We start from the raw sequence: 19,872 nt of genomic DNA, 5'->3' as shown, positions 1-19,872 counted from the left end.
AGTAGAATATTATACATGCGTAAGTTTGTGAGGATGTGTGTGTGTGTTTGTTACTCTTTCACGCAAATACTACTGAACCGATTACAATGAAATTTAGCATATAGAGGGAAACTTGGATTAACACATAGGGTAGGTTTTATCCCGGAAATTCCACGGGAACGGGAACTATGCGGGTTTTGCTTTGAAAACGCGGGCGAAGCCGCGGGCGATAATCTAGTATATAATAATATTATAATCCTTATTTTATCGATAACGAGACATTCTTGTTAGACGGTGTGGGCGATGAATATGGACGCGACAAAACGACCGGTCCCGATTAAATTCCGTTCGGGGTTTTGTAAATAAAAATATTTAACGTTATTTCATATTACGGATTACCTGGATAATATTAATATTTTGGCGTAACCTTCATTACCTGGTAGGATTTATTTGTGCATTTAATTAAATGTTTGTTTTTTGTAGTGAAACTTCTTTATCGGGGTTGGAAAAAAAATAGTGTAACATTTTTTCTTTACGCGTGACATTTTTCCGTTACTCGCCATCTTTTTCTTATCCCTACGGCTACCACGCGTGATTCGACGTATTTCTGTAAAGATGCATATAGTAAATGATTTTTTGAAAAAATAAGGTCATAAAGAAGTTTCACTTCTTACGTGTGTACACTAGTACACGCACACATTTTTTTTCTGTTGAGCTATGCCTGAAAATAGCTTGGTAAAGATTTCTTAAAGCCATGCAACTTATTCTATTTGTTTTTTATATTATTTCAAGACCTTTTGTAGAATAAAGATTAAATAAATAATAGATGTGTGATTTTTTCATCTTATTTGGGGAATAAGAAGGTAATAAAGAGTGATAAAATCGTCCGATACGTGACAAATCTCGTTTTGATCCTCCATTGTTTTTATTATTCTATGTATTATTTAATATAAATATATATAAAAATAAGGAATTCACAATATACTTTATCGCTATCAAAATCAAAATCAATCTCAATCGATTTAAATCGAGATCGGAGATACAATCGTGAATGACATTTAAAAAATCCCGCGCTTTAATACGTCACGTTAACAGATGGGTAGAGACATTTTGTGTTGTTTTTTATCGAATAATAAAACCACTATAAAACGGATTTTAAGAAGTTACCTAATAAAAAAGATTCTTATCTATACATAAAACATAAAATCGTAGTCTAAACTGTACATTGAATATTTTAAAAGAATACTGGGGGCATGTTCTACAATCGATATCGAAACCAAAAATAAAGTTTTTAATATTTTTGTCTGTTTATTATTCTGTTTGGTTATATGTATGTCCGGGATAAACTCAAAAAGTACTGCATGGATTTACTTCAAATTGTGCATGAATATTATTAACAGGTCGGGTCAACATGTAAGCTATATAATATATTATCACGCGAAGACCAATACGAGCGGAGCAATGCGGGTAAAACCGCAGGGCACAGCTAGTAGTCTAAATAAAATAATAAATCCTGTATCAGGTTATGAGTAAGCGACTAATTGATGAGTCAGGGTTGGGGGTATCGGCTTCCTGCATGTATGTCTGAGTGCTTTTAAATTGTTGCTAAAGGGCTCGTACTGATTGTTTTGGCCGGCTTTGCTTCGAATTACCAGAAAATTAACCTTGATATGCGGTTAATTTTTATTTATTAATATTAATATATGTAATTTTTATTTTTTAATAATAATAATATGTTGGATTTTATTGTGAAAATATTCTATTGAAAATAAAGGATCACTATCATACATAGTATACGTATATCACTACATAGTATAAAACAAAATCGTTGTCGTTGTATGTCTGCTTAATTTTTTAAAAGTAAGCTTAATAAGCTAACTTAATAATATATTCGATAACTATTTAATATTCTATGTGTTACTTTCTTCTGAAGACTATGATTATGCCTTTCATAACAACTTTTACGTGGCAAGCGAAAAACAAAATTCGTCTTATAAATTTCAAATCAAGGATATTTTCCTCAATATGTTTTATAGCCCTATAGTAAATGTGTTATAATATTAATTTATATAATATTGACGCAAAGTAAGTTTCGCAAGCGCCTGCCCACACGGTATTATGTATGCAAATTATAATGTTGCAAGGATCGGAATTTTAATAGTGTTTAGTTAAAATATTTGGTAACACTAAATCCTATGCAACTTATGTGTCACTAGTTCTGACTCGCGGTTGTACCTGATGTTTTAATGGGAATATATAGGATTGGAAATAAAAATGTTTTTGTTGGCGTGGCGTCAGTATGAAAGAGCTTTTTGTTTTATCGAAATGTGAATATTTGAAATTTACGATAAGTATATTAGATAGCGCTTAGGAGGAAGTTAGGCTTTTTTATAGATATTCCTTCAAGTTTTTATTATTATTATAGGTATTGCATTTTAATATAATATGAACAAACGAAACTATCTTGATAGTTTTTCTTACTATTACAATTACAAGGACACGTGTAATTGTTTGTTAAATTTGGGACGACAGCGTTATGTGAGATTTAAATTGTTTATTATTCTTCCAGACCTTAGGCCTTGTAAGTTATAAATTGTAAATGTTATTGAAAGCTCAATCCTAAACAATTAAAAAATGAAAGTTACTCTATTAGAAATTGATACCCACATTTACTAGAATTTTTAGAACACTTATTTAATGTAATTGTTAATTTTTTTGAATTAATTATTTTAAAACTCGTTCATAAGCAATGTCACATCTGTATATTGTGGCAATGATTATATTCACATTTTTTTTAATTATTTTGATTCGAATAAAGCTAACACAAAATTAGTAATGTGTGCAAGATTCGCCTTGACATATTCTATTTATTTGATAATTTAATATCAACGATCCGTACGTCATCGGAATTAGAGCAAAGCGAAGTTATGATCTTGTAGGTTATGTTTTATCGTATTGTATCGGAATATTATAACATTATTGTTTTTACCTTTGTTTATAATAAAAATAGCTTTATGTTAAAGACTAGCTTTCCGCCCACGTTTTCAAAGAAAAACTGGCATAGTTCCCGTTCCCGTGGGATTTCCGGGATAAAACTTATCCTATGTGTTAATCCAAGTTACCCTCTATATGTGTGCTAAATTTCATTGTAATCGGTTCAGTAGTATTTGTTGAAAGAGTAACACACACACATCCTCACAAACTTTCGCATTTATAATATTAGGAAGTAGGATTGAGAATAAATAATACTATAAAAAAACTAAAAAGTAGGGTGTTGGGAGAAGTTTTTGGCCAAGAAGTTTGCCGAGCGTTATAATAGGCTTCTCTTATTAAATAAATAATAAGTAACTGCTAGCCCCGTTTTGATCAGATTCAAGAGGTAGAAAAATAACTACATATTAGGTAATATGTATTAAGTTTAGCTCGGCTCATAAATCTTATGAAAATCAGTCTGTCCGTGACGCGCGCTGTTTGAATGTGTTCAAAACGTCGCGTCGGGTTAATTATTAATGATCTATTTCAATGTAGTCTCTGTTTTGATATACATATTGTGTACTATTTGCGATAGTAACTAACACGAAGTTAACAAGAAAATATTACTATGAATCGAAAATAAAGATGGTATAAAAATCTATCTCTAAATTAATAATTATATGTATTTAAAATTCCATATTCTAAGTGTTAATTTTGTGTGCAAAAGTTATTTTTAAATGCTTCCTTAATAAAATAACGTTATCCCCAGATAAGAATTTCTAGCAAACAGCAAATAATTAGTAAGCAGAATTAATCAGAATACAAAAATAAAATTCCGAATAATCATAAGCGAGTCACTTTTTGAAGGGAAATTGTTTATTCTTCGCTAAAATGTTTGCAGTATTCAATTATTGGATTTGGATTTAGTTGTTTCATTGTTTGTTATTAGGGTTAATAATAAATATGTATATATTCCTAATATGTTACCTAAATTCATGAATTAAAATGCAAGTACACAATGGTTTTGTACAGCCCTTTTTTTTTTTTGGTAACGGGGAGGAAATCTTCCGAAGATACTCTCTTTTGGGGGAAAAAGAGAGCATGTGGGATTCTTACCCACTAAAACCTCCTCGACGGCCAAACCCAAAGCATGGTAGCGGGGACTCCGGGATCTCTCGTAGAACGCACCAGAGCTCCCGCAGCTATATGCCAAACTATGTGGCTTCCCTGCCTCATTATCGACTCCCCAAAGTGGGTAGGACAGTCACAGGACCGGGAAGATGTTATAGGCGGCTCAATACCCCCTTGAACCGCCCTCGGTCCTAAACTACCTTTGTAGTTAAGTGTATAGCGCAAAATCGGAGAAGGAAAACACCTTTTCCGGTTATTTCAGTCCAAACTTACCAACGATAGTGGTCGTGATATATCACCTGGAACGTCATCCAGCATTAGCTCGTTCTCTAGCTCTCTCCGCTGACTCTTTTTGAAGCATAATGCATTCACAGAAATTTTGAATGCTTTGCCATGCAGATTTACTCCTTAGCATAGCATCAATTACCGCTGACAAAGATAGATCAGATCCAATTTCTTGAATTAGTACCAATCTTTGCATAGCCCAAGCAGGACATACCTCGAGTGTGTGTTGAGCCGAATCACAGATCGCATCGCAATGATGACAATTTTCCTGCGAAGACCGTCCAATTCTATGTAAATATTCACCAAAACATCCATGTCCTGTGAATATTTGGGTCATCCTAAAAGTAATTGTCCCCCAGCGTCTTTTAATCCATAAATGGAAATTCGGTAAGATTGCCGCCACTACCCGTTGTCTAGCGCTTTTTGGCTGTGTAAGGCGATAGTGCCAAGTCTCTAACGCATCAGCATGAGCCTGTCTTCGAAGATCCTTTATATCAACATAAATATTGGAGTCAGATCTAATCTCACAAAAGATTCTTGCGTCCATTAATGCTAGGATATCCAGTGGAGGATGTCGAGCAAGAAGCGTAGATGCATCATAAGAGATTGTACGGTAGCCCCTTACAACTCTTATGGAGATTATGCGCTGTACACTATAGACTTTTCGTCTTATACGCTGTAGCAAAAGTCTATTCGCCCAAACAGGTGCACCGTAAAGGGCAATTGACCAGTAGGCGTAGTCTCGACACTAATCGACATCGATATCGACCGAAATCGGTCGGTAACTAACGATTATCAGTAACCAATCAGGAACTATAGTATAGACCTAAAAAATTTAGTGTTCTTTTTCCAAGAAATTTAGCTTAGTTTTAGGGAATAGATAGTAAATTAAGATTAGTTATATTAATTTTCGCATTATTACAATTGCAATTGCATATAAAAAAAGCAAATTTTATGCACAAAAAAACATGGCAGTTAATTTAATTTTAATCAAATTCGATATTTTTTATATCAATCGTTTAATTAATGTTCTATTAATTACATATTCATGGAATCCAAAATTCCATGTATGGCAACCTCTTTATTTACTTTTTTGACATTTGACATCAATCATCAATCATGAAAATATTATTTCTATCAAAATAAATATAAATTGTGTGTTTTCAAGAGGATAATTTTTAATTATGTTCTTAAAAGTCCTATAAATCTATTGGATAACAAATATCCCAAGAAAATATCAATCTGCGTTATGTTTTTATATAGTTAAAGCTATTAGTTTTAGTTTAGTCATATTTTGTTATTTGTGAAGTGCAATAAAATTCTAATCAAAAGACTCCAAAAGCTCTACAAGATAGGGCTCCAAAAGCTCTCAATTCGAATCTTTAAGACATCATAGAAACTGACGGAACTAAAACTAAGGACGGAACGGATAATTTGTATCAATTGTATTTTTAGCTTGTATTATTATATTATATTATGTGCATCATTGTATATTTTATTACAGTTAATAAGCAGTTAATAAGCAAAGGATGCAATGCAATTGATTTAGCGGTTCACGGTTAATATTATTTATGTGTTAAATATAAATATTTATCTATAAATTTTATATTTTACAGATGAACAAGTTACTAGAATTATTATGTTGGTGAGGGATGATGGTTTTGACTTTTGAGCCAAATTTTCAATTACGCTATTATAAACTGTTAAATTAAAATTTTCTAATAAATTTATTTCGTAATTGGATCGTTTAATTTTATTTGTATTCATCTGTATAATTTTATTATCCTAGAAGTTCAAAAAGAAATTAATCGAATATGAATGCAATAATTTAGGCTGAATAAATGCAGACAGCAGTACACTATTTTAAGATTTATTTAATATAATATAAGAGGCTTCTTAACATTTTCAATAAGATTTTGAAACCATCTTAAAAATAAAACATTAAGTATTTGTTTATTTTATTTTAATTGCAATAACATTAAATAAGAGAAAAAAATATTGCGTTAAATCATAATATAGCATCGGAAGTGTGAAATATCTTCTATTTATTATAAAATTATAATAATATATAATGTTTCCGATATTATCAACCGTATCTACAAATCCACACAAACCGTAAGGCCCTTCTCCCATTTCGATACTTCTAGAATACGATACTCGAGTAGAATACTAGTTAGATATTTGCTCGCTGCCCGATGCTCGCGTATTAAGCGACTGAAAAATGACTAAATTCATCATTATTGTGCCTCGTTTTTGTAGACGGACGCTATGTCGAGCGATTCCAGTGACGATGTAAAAGTAGGATGTACTGGATTCATCCATATATTGAAAGAAACATAAATAAATTATAGAGTTTTTATAGCCGCACGAGAACTACAACAAGATGATAAGAATTTTTTATCTTTCTTCCGAAGAGATACGCGCGAAACGCGACGCAAAAACGACCACCTATACTTTAGTCGCGGACGTGTAGGATACCGGTAGCGTAATGGGAGAAGGGCCTTCGAGATCTTGTCGAGATCAAACGTCGGAATCATAACGATTGACAATGTCAAAGAATAATTTGTTTTGACAATATTCGAATGTGTTGCAAAGAAATGATTTTCCAAATCCATGAAATCTATATTTTATTTATTTTTCATATATCTACGGAATTGAAATAATGATGTTATTAATTTAGATAAAAATGCATTGCTACAAGGCTATTATTATATAAATATTTTGACGCATAAAGGAAAGTTTTGTGAAGAATAAAAATTATAAACAAATATGTATCCATTGTATGCTTCCATCAAATTGGGGAGAGGTATTAAGCGACATCATTTTCATTGCTGAAGACGGGTCTATAAATAAGTTATCGGTAATTACCGACTAATTTGTACAGACTACAGGGGCAGGGGCCTTAGCCAAACGGCAAAACGCCAAGGAATAGAATACGCTATCGTTAGAAATTGACATAAGCGTATGATGTTTTGCATAAGGATTCGGTCACCCTACCAACGACAACGACGACCACGAACAAAATTTTCATCCAGTCGCAATTAAATAAAATTGTGCAAAACACAATTAAAAATGAAATTTAAGAATTTCCTGTCATATTGGTGTTTGGAAAAAAAATTTTGAGATCAATGGATAAACAAACAGGTTTTTCATAGAAACGGTGGCTCCTAGAAAAAAATGTAACCTTTTTTATAGATAATTAGATTATATACAATTTTGATTCAGGTGATTGTATGATAAACTTACCGTCTCGGCGAAAATCGCAAAAAACCCTATTTCTTTTTATTAATTGACCTCGATTTTTTTTATTCCTGAGTACCAGAATGACGGGAGATTTTAATATTGATTTTGAACAAATTTCGGCAAGATTGGAACTTTGGTCGTGGTCGTCTGCGTCGTTGGTAGTGTGATCGAACCATTACCAAAATGTCATGAGCTTATGTCAATAATTAGCGTTAGCAGTTTCTATTCCATGGCGTTACGTACGTTTGTCTAAGGCCCCAGATGATACCTGCATAGAGGCGACGAACTTCCTCGCTAGGTCCCCCTAGGTTCGGCAGCAACCTTTGCAAGTAGCCTGCAAATCTTTTTAATTTTGGGACCAGTCTATTGAAATGTTCCCCAAAGTCCCAGCGCCCGTCTAGGGTGAGACCGAGATATTTAACAAACAGGCCTATATTGACGTTCGCATTGCCCACACTTATACTTGAACTTGGAGGCTCTATTCTTCTCGGTAACTTATGGAACCACAGCGCCTCAGTTTTATGAGGTGCTATTTTTAGGCCAAGATCTTGAATTTTGTTTACAATCCGTGAAATACCAAGTTCTGCAAAATGTGTGGCTTCTTGGTAACTTTCACCCTCTGCAATGAGCAAAGTTTCGTCTGCATAACAAATTACAGAGACGCTTCTCGGCAGATTCACTCGTAACACAGCATCATACGCAAAGTTCCACAACATCGGGCCCAGTACCGACCCTTGAGGAACCCCGCAGCTTGTTCTTCTTCTGTGATTTTGTCCGCCTCTCGTCACGTAGCAGATAAACCGGTCCTGAAGATAAGCGTCAACAATTCTGCGTAGATAGGTGGGCACGTTATGATGTGCAAGGCCGTTTTTTATCGCATCCCAGGGGAGCGAGTTAAAAGCATTTACAATATCAAGGCTTACAGCTAAAGCAACTTTCCCACTGTTAGTTGCGCGTTCTGCGATGCTGCGTACGTGTAAAATTGCATCTACAGTTGAGCGTCGTCTGCGGAAACCAAACTGTCTGTCCGAGAGATCAGGGCCAGAGCCGCATAAATGTTTATAGAGACGGGCGGCAATTATTCTTTCGAACAATTTACCTATTTCATCTAATAAACATATAGGACGGTATGCAGAGGGGGAATCCTCAGGCCTATAGGGTTTTTTAATAAGAACCAATTTAGATTCCTAGTTATATTATAGTTCCTAGAAAAATTCATATTATTTGACGCTAACGTATACGGAACAGCTAATTTAAAAACTATATCTAGCACTAAAGGACACCAATTAAAGTGTTTTTATTTTTTTAGTGAAAAATTTAAAATAATGAAAGTGTTGTGTGCAAAGTGCTAAATGTGATAAGGTTATGACTCAAACATGGAGAAGGAAATTCAGCTGGTTGACAGAAGGCAAGCTTGCTAGACTATGGGTAAATACCTATTGTAACTTTAATATTAACATAGGTACTAGATGTGCCTCGCGGTTTCAACCGCGATCGAACCTGAGGCAAACAAGTGAAAAAGTGTCCCGGGGCCGTATTATGACCTCTTATTCCCTGTCAGTTTACGCCGTGAATTTAACTGAGTGGCAAATTCGTATTATGATCGCAATAATCAGTCATGGTTAAAATTATGGTATAATATGAATTTGCTAGCCAGTTCAATTCAGGGCGTAAACTGTCTGGGAATAAGAGGTAATGGTCATCAGGTTCCATTTCCTTACTTTGCCATATTTTTAATGAAATACAGAAAATGGATCAGCAAAGCAGATGCAGCATGTATGCATAATGCATCTGTCCCAAATCCCACTAGGGAACACGGGACTTCACATATTAATGGAATGAAATTGTATAAATCTCATATATCATAGAAATCACAACGTAAATAAATAGGTACAATAACAGAGGCTCTATAATTTCGCAATGTGCGTTATAAAGGGTGCCATTTTAGAGTGAGATTAGAAAAAGTCTACATTTTGGGATATATGTACTTTAAAAAGTCAATTAATTTAAAATATTATCTCGTATTCTGTATGTGTTGAAAAGGCAGTAGTTCCTAAAGCACCAAGACATATCCAGATTCCAGACAGCCTAAAATGACCGAGACATATCGAGATGAGATATATCGAAGCAGAAAATTATTTGTAAATCATTTTTGTCAATCAAATCCTACTATTTATTACTATTAGGATAACAAATCCATTTAAAAGATGCGCGTTTTAAAAATGTCACGGGCGCAGACAGCGGAAGCAGCTGCGTATGCGCATTGATATGTTATCATTTCCTCTCATAATTAAGCGCTAATTAATTAAATAATTGGTTTAAATAGCGGACTTTGTTGTGACGATAGCACAGTATAAATATTTTAATATAGTGTAATTAGTTTATTTTTAAAGTAGAGTAAACATCTCAAGGAGATTTGTTTGTTTACATTACACTAATCAAAACAATAACATTAAGCAATAATTATTTTAGTTTATTTTTCATAAATTACTTGGGTAATTTACTTTATAATTGTTATTTTAAAACTATTTGTTTTGTAATTTTGTTATAATATTGTCAATATACGTTTTAATTTTGTTTCCTTTTGAAATCTATTCTCATTTTATCCTGTAGGTATATTATTTTTTGTTTGTAATATAACAACTCAAAAGCATAATTCCTTTATTACATAGGCTTAAAAAACCTTCCCTTATAAAGAAAACATCCGAGTTCCGACTCAAAATTTATTTTCACATAAACTAATAGTTTCTATGATTCGTTGATCCGATCCTAGAATTGCTCTCTCTTGCTAGTTGCTCAGCTCTGTTATAGTATTAATATTATTACACCTGCATTGAATTAAATTATTATTGTGGTATGTCTTGAACGTATTGTGTCATGACATTTCTGTAAAAAAATCTTTATTTTTTTAATTTACTTCCGCTTTCGTCCACCAGGCGGAGCTAGTAGCGGCGGTGAGGCGGCGGGGGCGGGGGGACAGCGATGATGACGAGGACCTGGGGCTTCCGCGGAGCCCACCAGCTTCACCACCGACTGATAAGGCTGATAAGGTAAGATTTTGTATGGTGAATTTAGTAGGTAAATTTACATTGGCTTAAATATTACAATAAGGAAATGAAGTGTGCATGGGTAAGTATAATATAGATTTTATAGATTTTTAAGGGTAACGAAAATGTATGCTTGCATAAAAATATCATACATTGATGGATTGATTGCTAAAAAATAACTCTGTGGATTAACTACTGACGTACGAATATAATATAAATGGAAAGCCCCAAAAAAAATCATTTACGACTGTGTACACTTTAAAATATTACATAAAAGTATCCCTATACCACCCAAGAACCACAGATCACTGAATACTAAATGCTTTAAAAAAGTTCAATGATTCGCGCCATTATTTCCAATTTAGTCAAGCTAGCGACATCTAGAGGAGGCATGCAGAAACTCGTTAGTTTTCATTCTAGTGCGTAGGATGAAGACTAGATGGCGCTGTAATAAATTGCACTAGTATTTTGCAATTTATCTAGATAAATATTGCAACAGCCAATGATATTATATATAGAAACAAGAGGTAGATACGTTACCAACGCACCAAAACGTAAACCGTGAATTGGTCCTAATTGGGACCAGTGGAATCAGTCAGATTGTGACTTGTGACAGCGAACGCACATGCTGATATAAACGTTAAAATTATCAATAATGCCTTCTTGTGTGTTCAGAAAGTGCAAAAATTACGATAGTAAAATAAAGAAAGATAGAGGAATATCATATCACAGGTAAATGTATTAAAATATTATAATTTTAGAGCAAAAATAACAATTTGCAATTATTAATGAATGACACTTGCTTGACACTTGTATTGAAATAATGAAAGGGATAAAACATTGCTTCAATCACTAGTGTGACAAAGCTAGCGCACACTGTGTTCAAAGATTATCATGTAGATACGATTATTGAAAATAGAACGGCTATTTTATTAATTTCGATTTGGGTAAATACTTATTTTTATATTTAAATCCACACAGTGCATGTAATTAACAAATATATCTATTTATTATATACAATGAAATCGTGATGGCAAAAATGTTTGTTTGCAAAAATGATGTTGAATATACGTATACATTAAAGAAAAGATTATCGCTACTGACGAAAAATGCTATTTGCTTTTCTGTAAATAGCTATTGAACATACATTTTATTTGTGTTTTAGATAAAAAAGGCTTATACTTCATCCTTTCTTTTATTTCATACTTTTTTTCATCTAGGCACCACTATTATTATATCCTACAAGTTGGAGTGATGACCTTGTACGGGTTCCGGGAACCGGGCCTTGAAACGAATAGCGTAAGATCGGTCCGTATGGAGTTCTATATAAGGAGGACTATGCTCAGCAGTGGGTGTTTATCGGGTGAAATGATGATGACCGAAAACGAACACCACAGCTAGTAATAAATGCTTAATACAGTTATATCTCCAAAAAAGTTTTTTTCCTTGTAATACAACTTCATAATAATAATTAAATAGTAAATGAAATTGTCACATTTGTTTACGTGTGCAGGAAACGTAACATCTATAACATTGAACCTTCTGTGTCGTTAGTCTATGCCAATTGCCATGGCAACTATTTGTTTATTTATATTTAATTGGTGAATTCTTGTGACTTTTGCTTACACCTGCGCGGAAGTGACAAACTATCTTTGTCTTTTTTGTTTATATCATTTTATTAGAGCCATCTCTCTTATACAGTCTGTCAATGTAATAAATTAAGTAAAATGAAACTTGTATTTGTGTGTGCCTGACACTGCATAGGAAGCATTTTTTTTGGATATCTTGTGAGTATATAACGTATCTATACATAAAATATCATTGGCAACAGCATGAAAGTTTTATTGGCTTATTAAATTTTATTGGTAATATAATTAATAACAATAATTTTATCATAATATTTATTATGCTTTTATGTCATTTCGATTATTATTACCTAATCTAATCCCTATTATTACCTCTAACTAATCTTGAATCATAATAATATACCTATCAATGATGATAAAATTGTGTGCGTATTAGGTAGGTTCCTCTTTAAAGCTTTTATGAAGAACCTTTTGTTTTCTTTATTAAGAATGACATTCTTGAGATTGAAATTCTTCGAAACTAAGCTTCGAAATATAAGGCATATAAAATATTCGATATCTTGATTCAAATTTTCAGTAAGAGATTCACATTTAGTTTTACCACAGACAAGTTTCACGTGATTTTACAATATATCGCTAGGTACTATAATTACTATTCCCTATTTACTAATAAATAAAATGTCATAATAAACGTTACATGAGCAATTATACACATGCGAATTAGCCGCATGTGAAAGTGCATTGTATGCCGAGGTCATATGCACACGATGCTAATCAACATACTGTAGACGCTAAACTTAGGAATATATTAAGTAATTATTATTTATTAGCAAACTTAACGGTTTTTTAACCGACTTCAAAAAAAGGAGGAGGTTATCAATTCGGCCGGTATGTTTTTTTTATGTAAGTATGTACACCGATTTCTCCGAGGTTTCTGAACCGATTTACGTGATTCTTTTTTTGTTCGATGCGGGATGGTGTCGAATTGGTCCCATAAGAATTTTATTTGTATAGGCCCAGTAGTTTTTATTTTATGAGCATTTTTGTCTGTATTTGTAAATGTTGCAAGTGCAAGTTTGAAGTCGATTGTTTTTAACGCAGTTATCACTTGTGGAATAAGTACCTTCTACCGTGGTTGCCTGGAAGAGATCACTATTAAGTGATAAGGCCGCCAAAGCAGTTGTACTATGTTCTATCTGTAAGTAGTTCTAAGGTTTCCTATTTTGTAGTACAACCATTAAAGAGTTAAATAAATAAAAAAATAAGTACAGAGTTTGGAAATAGAACGTATTTTTTTAGTGCACCAGTGTTTATAAAAAAAGAAAAAATACAATAGAGACGCTGATGACATTATCAATTACCTATAAAAAATATTTGAATATCTTTATAAAAATAATATTTTGAAGATTCTTAACCACGTTAGATTTAAACCGCATGACGCATTATTTTCTAATAACAGAATCATTCCATGAAATAATAGATATCCTTTACACTGTTTACGTAAATCATTAATAGGCTTTATCCATACGGATATTTACATAATCTCAGATGATCCGTTTGTTTAAAATATATATATACCTATCGTCAACGCATTACACCCACGTCTCGCTTTCTTATGTAAAACAGTTTACATACAAGGTAACACCGTGTAACAGTAGTTATGCCGATCCTAACCAATTATGGCTTGCATTATCTGTAGCGTCAAACGCACAAGCAGTCTAGCCGCGACCTTTGTTCGAGAAATACGCGCGATAAAAAAAAACACAACTGACAGTTCTAAAAAGCGCGCGCGTTCGGTTGACATTTGAAAATTTAAAAATATATTGCGTTTGTAGTTTTTTAATTAGTGTAGTGCTAGTGGTTTTGAATAAGGGATTTTTTAGGCAATATTATTTTAATAAGTATGTAAGTAGTAATTTGAAATAAAATTGTTCAAAAACAAATTTAAAAATGAATACAAATAAATAATTACTTCTCAATTTCTTCGACAAATTCGTTTAGTTTCACATTTCATCTCGAAAAAAATAATTTTCACACGAACGTGTTATTAACAACACTTCGGAAACAAATCGCAAAAACGAGTGACAATGGAAAGTGAAAAAAGTACGCATCTCGATAAATAGCTATAATTTATTGCATTTGTATTTGAAACAACGCTAATTAAGCAGAGGAAATCGCGTTATTTGTATTTTTAGCAAAAAAATAAACATACATTTTATATGCATTTTATGAAGAACTTATAGGTGTAAATTATAAATAATAAAATTTCATTACAATATTATATTAAACAAACCAAAAAAAGTAACAGTATTTCGAAACATAATCAAATTCATTTTCTAATTTTCAGACACACTGATTTTTTTCTAGAAAAATTTAATAAAAAACCTTCGCAAACTCTTGTTTATCCTAATAGATTAAAGTACACTTAAAATATTTCCAAAGACAAGGTATTTACTATTATATTATACGGCATTTAAAATGAGTTGTCATAATAAAATAAAATGACCAATGTTCAGTTAGAGTCGCTACTCGCTTCATAAAGCATTTTGTTGCGAGAAATTTATATGAAATTTCAAACCGGAATTTAGTCGCAGTCATTTATATGTATAATGGTACCAATTTCAAAATAGTTAAAAGAGTGAGAAATTTTTAAATGTTTAAGATTTTTTTTTTTTACTGACAAGTAACGTGCAGACGAGATAATGGCGTGCAGAAAAATAACGAGATTTTTTGAGATCAGGCTATGATAGAGATGACAAAGCCTCGAAATTTTTAACAAGCGTGATAAAAAAATATTATAAATAATATATTATGTAGAATGTACATGTTTTTTTAAGCAGTGACAACACATGATTCAGGCATCGACCTAGAAAATTTTAATTTTAAATTTAAAAAACTTTAATTTTAATTTTAAAAAACCGAATAAGATAAAGTATCATAATTGCAGCATATTTCCTGTAGATAATTACTCGGTTAAATATTATCGTTAAATCTGGCCCCGATACGCTTATTTTAGTATTTAACAAAGGTTAATTGAAAATTTATGCAAAACATTTATTTATAGTAAATTCTTTTGTAGTATATTGTTTAATACTCGTTTTTAATGTAGTCACTATGCTTACTAACATGTTGATTTTTTGAAAACTATGATATATATGTAAACTGTAGGTACGTAATTTGTCACATTTGATACAGTTTAGTTTATTTTGGTAGATTTAGCATTAATATTATTCTTATCAAAGTTTACCACTAATAGTAAAATAAACTTAAATTTATTAAATTTGTGTACAACAATTAAAAAAGTCAACAACCAAAAATATTTTTCATGAAATTAACTCTTTTAAGTCCCTAGCCAATAAATTATATAAAATATATTATAATACTTCAGCAATAAAACTCAATTATAGCAAATGTACCAAATTGCTCAGATCAGCTGGCCAATATAAAACTTCGCAGTTATCTGATATTTGAGATAACAGTTAAAGTCATAAAGTAACCGTATGAGAGTAACGGTGGTAACGTGGGAATTGGATAGTTATTGATAATTTAATAAGTGTAAAAAATAACATTTATATGCATTAGAAACCTATAATAAAAACAAATCCTTATGGGACCAACCATTCTCGTAAGCTCAAACTCAAACATTTATTTATTCAATTAGACTTCTTCTAGAAGCACTTTTGAATCATCTTTTTTAAAATTTACCACCGATTCGGAAAGCAGTATCTATGGAGATAAACCGGCAAAAAACTCCATAGTTGCTAGTAAAGTTTTCAAGTAGATTATAAAACACAATTTGTTCATTTAGAGAATACAAGGAATTTGTCATTTGCAAAAGGATTCCTATTTAATGAGAATCATAAATAGATCTCGTCGGGTCGGCTTAAAATTGCCATCATAAAAACGCATTCTTTCCGAGTTGTTAATCTAGTACACAGAAAACAAACAATAACTAACAAAAATAAATATAGCTAGGTGAAAACCTGTCCTCATCAAAGGCGTTCATTGAACATCAATATAATCTGGTTATGTCAGTTTTTGCACAGAAGATGGTCGTTAATATATATATATATATATAACTTTATAGGGCATTAATCCAGGTCTATCCTTGAAACTTGGCAAGTTTTTGTCATCAACTAAAATAGATACAACAAGTTTTGAAGGACAATCGTTAAGGACTATTATCCATTGTAATGCAGTTATTTTTTTCTAGGTTTCCAGTAAGCATTAACGATTAAGAACGGGACTATAAATGAGAATTATAAGACAATGCCTATGACATTAATTTGAAACCAATAAAATTATCTTCATATAACTTCGAATGTAACTACGACATTGGGGCCTTCAAGAAAAGAGCTTATTTGTCCAAAGCTCCTGTAACACTCCTTGTGTTACAAGTGTTTATGGGCGGTGGTGACCACTTAACATCAGGTGGCCCCACCTGCCCCTTTGCTTGCTCTGACATAAAAAAAGAATGCCATTTTAGCAATGCCGATATGATCAAATTTCTATTATAGGCAAAAATTCATTTCCTTAACATTACTGACCTTACACACGTTTCAAAAACAATTTAGTAACATTGATCTTTAACAAGCCTTCACAGTTCAGTTTTCTCCGACCTTCGTTAGGTAAACCAAGAGCAGAAAATATAGTATTAATAACAAAACACAGTAGATGCGGTAGTTCACGTAGCCCATATAACAACAGTACATTACGCAACACCTTACGTACAAAGCACTTTTGATGCTTCTGGGAGGGGATCAGAAATCGGTTTAATGACGTCAGAACATCAAGTCTGTAATCCTCTTTGTTGGGTGCGCAATAAAACCCCTAATGAAATAATTACATATACCATTTTGTTGATTTCTGAGTAACACGATTGTAATAGAAATTTCGTGAATTCCCAGGCGTTGCTAATCGTAATTGATCAAGCCCGATTATGAATAAATTTGGGTAATAATGCAATTTAGGTTTTAGAGATGTTGCAAACACTTCGTTTCCTAGATGTGTACATATTTTCCATATATGTACATCTAGATTCTAGCCTAATAAGAAATCTATACCTAAGGCAAAAATGATTTTATAGGACAGAGTTTCTATATCAGTGATCTAGTACAGAATAATAGATATCGATTACATATCAAATGCTTTGACCTCTGAAGGAATTGTCTTTCTGAATCCAAAAGGCAATCGGCTATTTGATATATGTCCTCCGTATTTAATCGTCATTATTTGTATTTACTTTTTATCTGTATCCCTCAGAAATTTTACCCCCGGAATACAGTTAAAGCAACTGTAGATGTGTCTCAACGGATGGAACGAAGTTACTAAAATAACTGGCTTGCTTTTATGAGCAAGAGAGAGAGAGATAAACAGAGAAACACGCGCACTGCAACTATGTATAGCGAAAAATGTCGTTACCACTTTTGGTCCTAATTCCGTCTAGCCCCCTTTCGCAAAGCTTGATATGGAACTTCGTTCCAAAACATCTATCACAGTTAATAATTTAAATAAAATGCAATCTTTGAGCGACAGCTTAATTCCGTAATTTCACTTATTAATCCATTTGACCTCTGAGCTCTGACCGTTTCAAAACAATTACAAATTACTAAATTCTAAATTTGATAGTAAAATTGATAAAAATATGTTGTAATCGTCACGAATGTGGTCAAGGCCATGTTTTGTCATGTTCGTCTACTTCTTTGTCTATACACGTGCTTTTGTTAAACTTATTGTTTTAATGGGGAATATTCATGTTTTTCTTTTTTGTCTTAAATTAATAGTTTACTATTTTATAACGTAGAAAAAAATATTAATGGGCTTCAAAATACTCTAGATATTTTTAAAAATGAAATTTAAAACTTTTAAAAAATGTAAGCAGTTCAAACGCCGCCATTGTGCGCGCGCTTTGCGTGACGTCACATGACACGTCCAGTGGGTGTTTACCTTGTGTTTACTATGGAGTATGGAGTGATGATTCATACAATGTCGTGTCAAATGACGTCACATTTCGTTCGACCAGTGGTGGCGCGTTCTGGCAGTTTGAATTTCGCTCACTTATTTTGCACTTTTTGAATATTATTTTAGGGGTTTAAATAAAAAGTAAATAAAAAAAATCCTTTTCATTATAATATTACGATAATAAGTATTCGAGAAAAAAATATTTTAGGCCATTTAAAATTTTATGCATATTCCCTATTATGACGTTATTAATTCCCGCGGTGTGCTTTTTATTTATTAAAGACAGTTAAGGCTTAAGAAATTGTTGATTACCTCTGTTATTAATAGAGTTGCGCTTTTTTGTGCTATTTCCTTCCTTAGAAATTCTGTTAAAATGTGATGTGGAGAGGGTGTGTTATTGTTAGGAAAAGGAATGAATTAAAAATATGGAAAAAAAATCCTTCGAAAACAGGATCTTGTCTGTTGGATCAGACATAATAATTATAACAACTGTTTAACTTTTCAATGTATAGTCATGAATCGAAAAATAAATAGCAGTACATATCCTTAGATATACATATATCATTACAATTTCAAATTGCTTCACCGGCGGATGATTGTTACATATTGTAGGCAATATTACATAGGCATAATATTAAAATAGATTTATTTCAATATAATGAAGTGTTTTTAAACTCCTAATCCAAACCAGAACGGCGTGATTACTACCGGAACTAATCATCTGCTTCCTTTAGTGATGTAAAAGCATTAAATAATAGGATAAATGAGCTTGAAAATATATTAGCCATTAACGACAAACACTAAAGATGTGTTAAATAAATATTTTGAAGAATGAAGCTATCTCTAATGATTTGATGTTAAACTTAATACATAGAAAAATCCCGGTTGAATTGAGAACCTCCGCCTTTTTTAATGTCGGTTAAAAACGAAATCTAATTTATTTAAGCAAAAGCATTTTATAACAATCCAACGATTTATGTAAAAATTTATAAAACTATATAATATATGATACCCAACATAAAAATTGTCGTTTTATTTTAAAGCTCAGATCAAACATACAATTCAAAACTTCCTTAAAAGCCTTTTAAATTATGTATCTCCGTTTAAAAGTCTATATTTGTAAAACGACAAAAAGTCGATAATTTATGGATTATCGATATTTGTTTTGAAACTGGCACATCACTAAATCGGTTCGCGTCACTACCTAATCCTTACACAATGAAAATAACGTAATCAAACACCAAAAATGGTATACTTACACAACGTATTGTTCGATGGAAAATATTTTTATTTCACGTTTAGTAATATAAACATTTTTGTATAAAATATTCATGTGTTATGAAAAGTTTTTAATGTACGACCCTGATTAAATATTGTGTATTTTTAATTCAAAGATTAGTTGTATTTTTGTCTGTTTGTAACATTTTTTCAAGTGTTATTGAAGTTATCAATGCTTAAATGATTGGAAGACTTATGCTACATAACATAGAAGATACATATGTAATACAAACATAGTAATGATATAATTAAAACAAATACAATTAAAACTGCTCTAAATATTAATTGCTTTTATCTAAATTAAAAATAGTATCTTTATTTGATACTAGCTTCCGCCCGCGACTCCGTCCGCGCGGATGTCGGTCTTCGCGTGGATGGTTTATTTCTCC

The 19,872-nt window shown here is 32.1% G+C and overlaps 1 protein-coding gene across 5 annotated transcripts in view; it reads left to right on the top strand.

The window, feature by feature from the left end:
* Window positions 1-19,872, top strand: part of LOC123701395 — a 122,425-nt gene that overhangs the window by 79,487 nt on the left and 23,066 nt on the right. For 2 of the 5 annotated variants that reach the window (XM_045648848.1, XM_045648849.1), the window contains one exon: window positions 10,548-10,661. In XM_045648848.1, the coding sequence (XP_045504804.1) occupies window positions 10,548-10,661 (114 nt within the window). Of the gene's footprint in view, window positions 1-8,920; window positions 9,040-10,547; window positions 10,662-13,967; window positions 14,150-19,872 lie in introns of those variants that run through there. The other 3 variants (XM_045648850.1, XM_045648852.1, XM_045648851.1) reach the window with 3 other exon arrangements.

This window comes from Colias croceus, chromosome 21 (genome assembly GCF_905220415.1).
Source record: "Colias croceus chromosome 21, ilColCroc2.1".
Taxonomy (NCBI): Eukaryota; Metazoa; Arthropoda; class Insecta; order Lepidoptera; family Pieridae; genus Colias; species Colias croceus.
The sequence above is the reverse complement of the archived record's forward strand: the minus strand, read 5'-3'. Positions and strand labels throughout refer to the sequence as shown.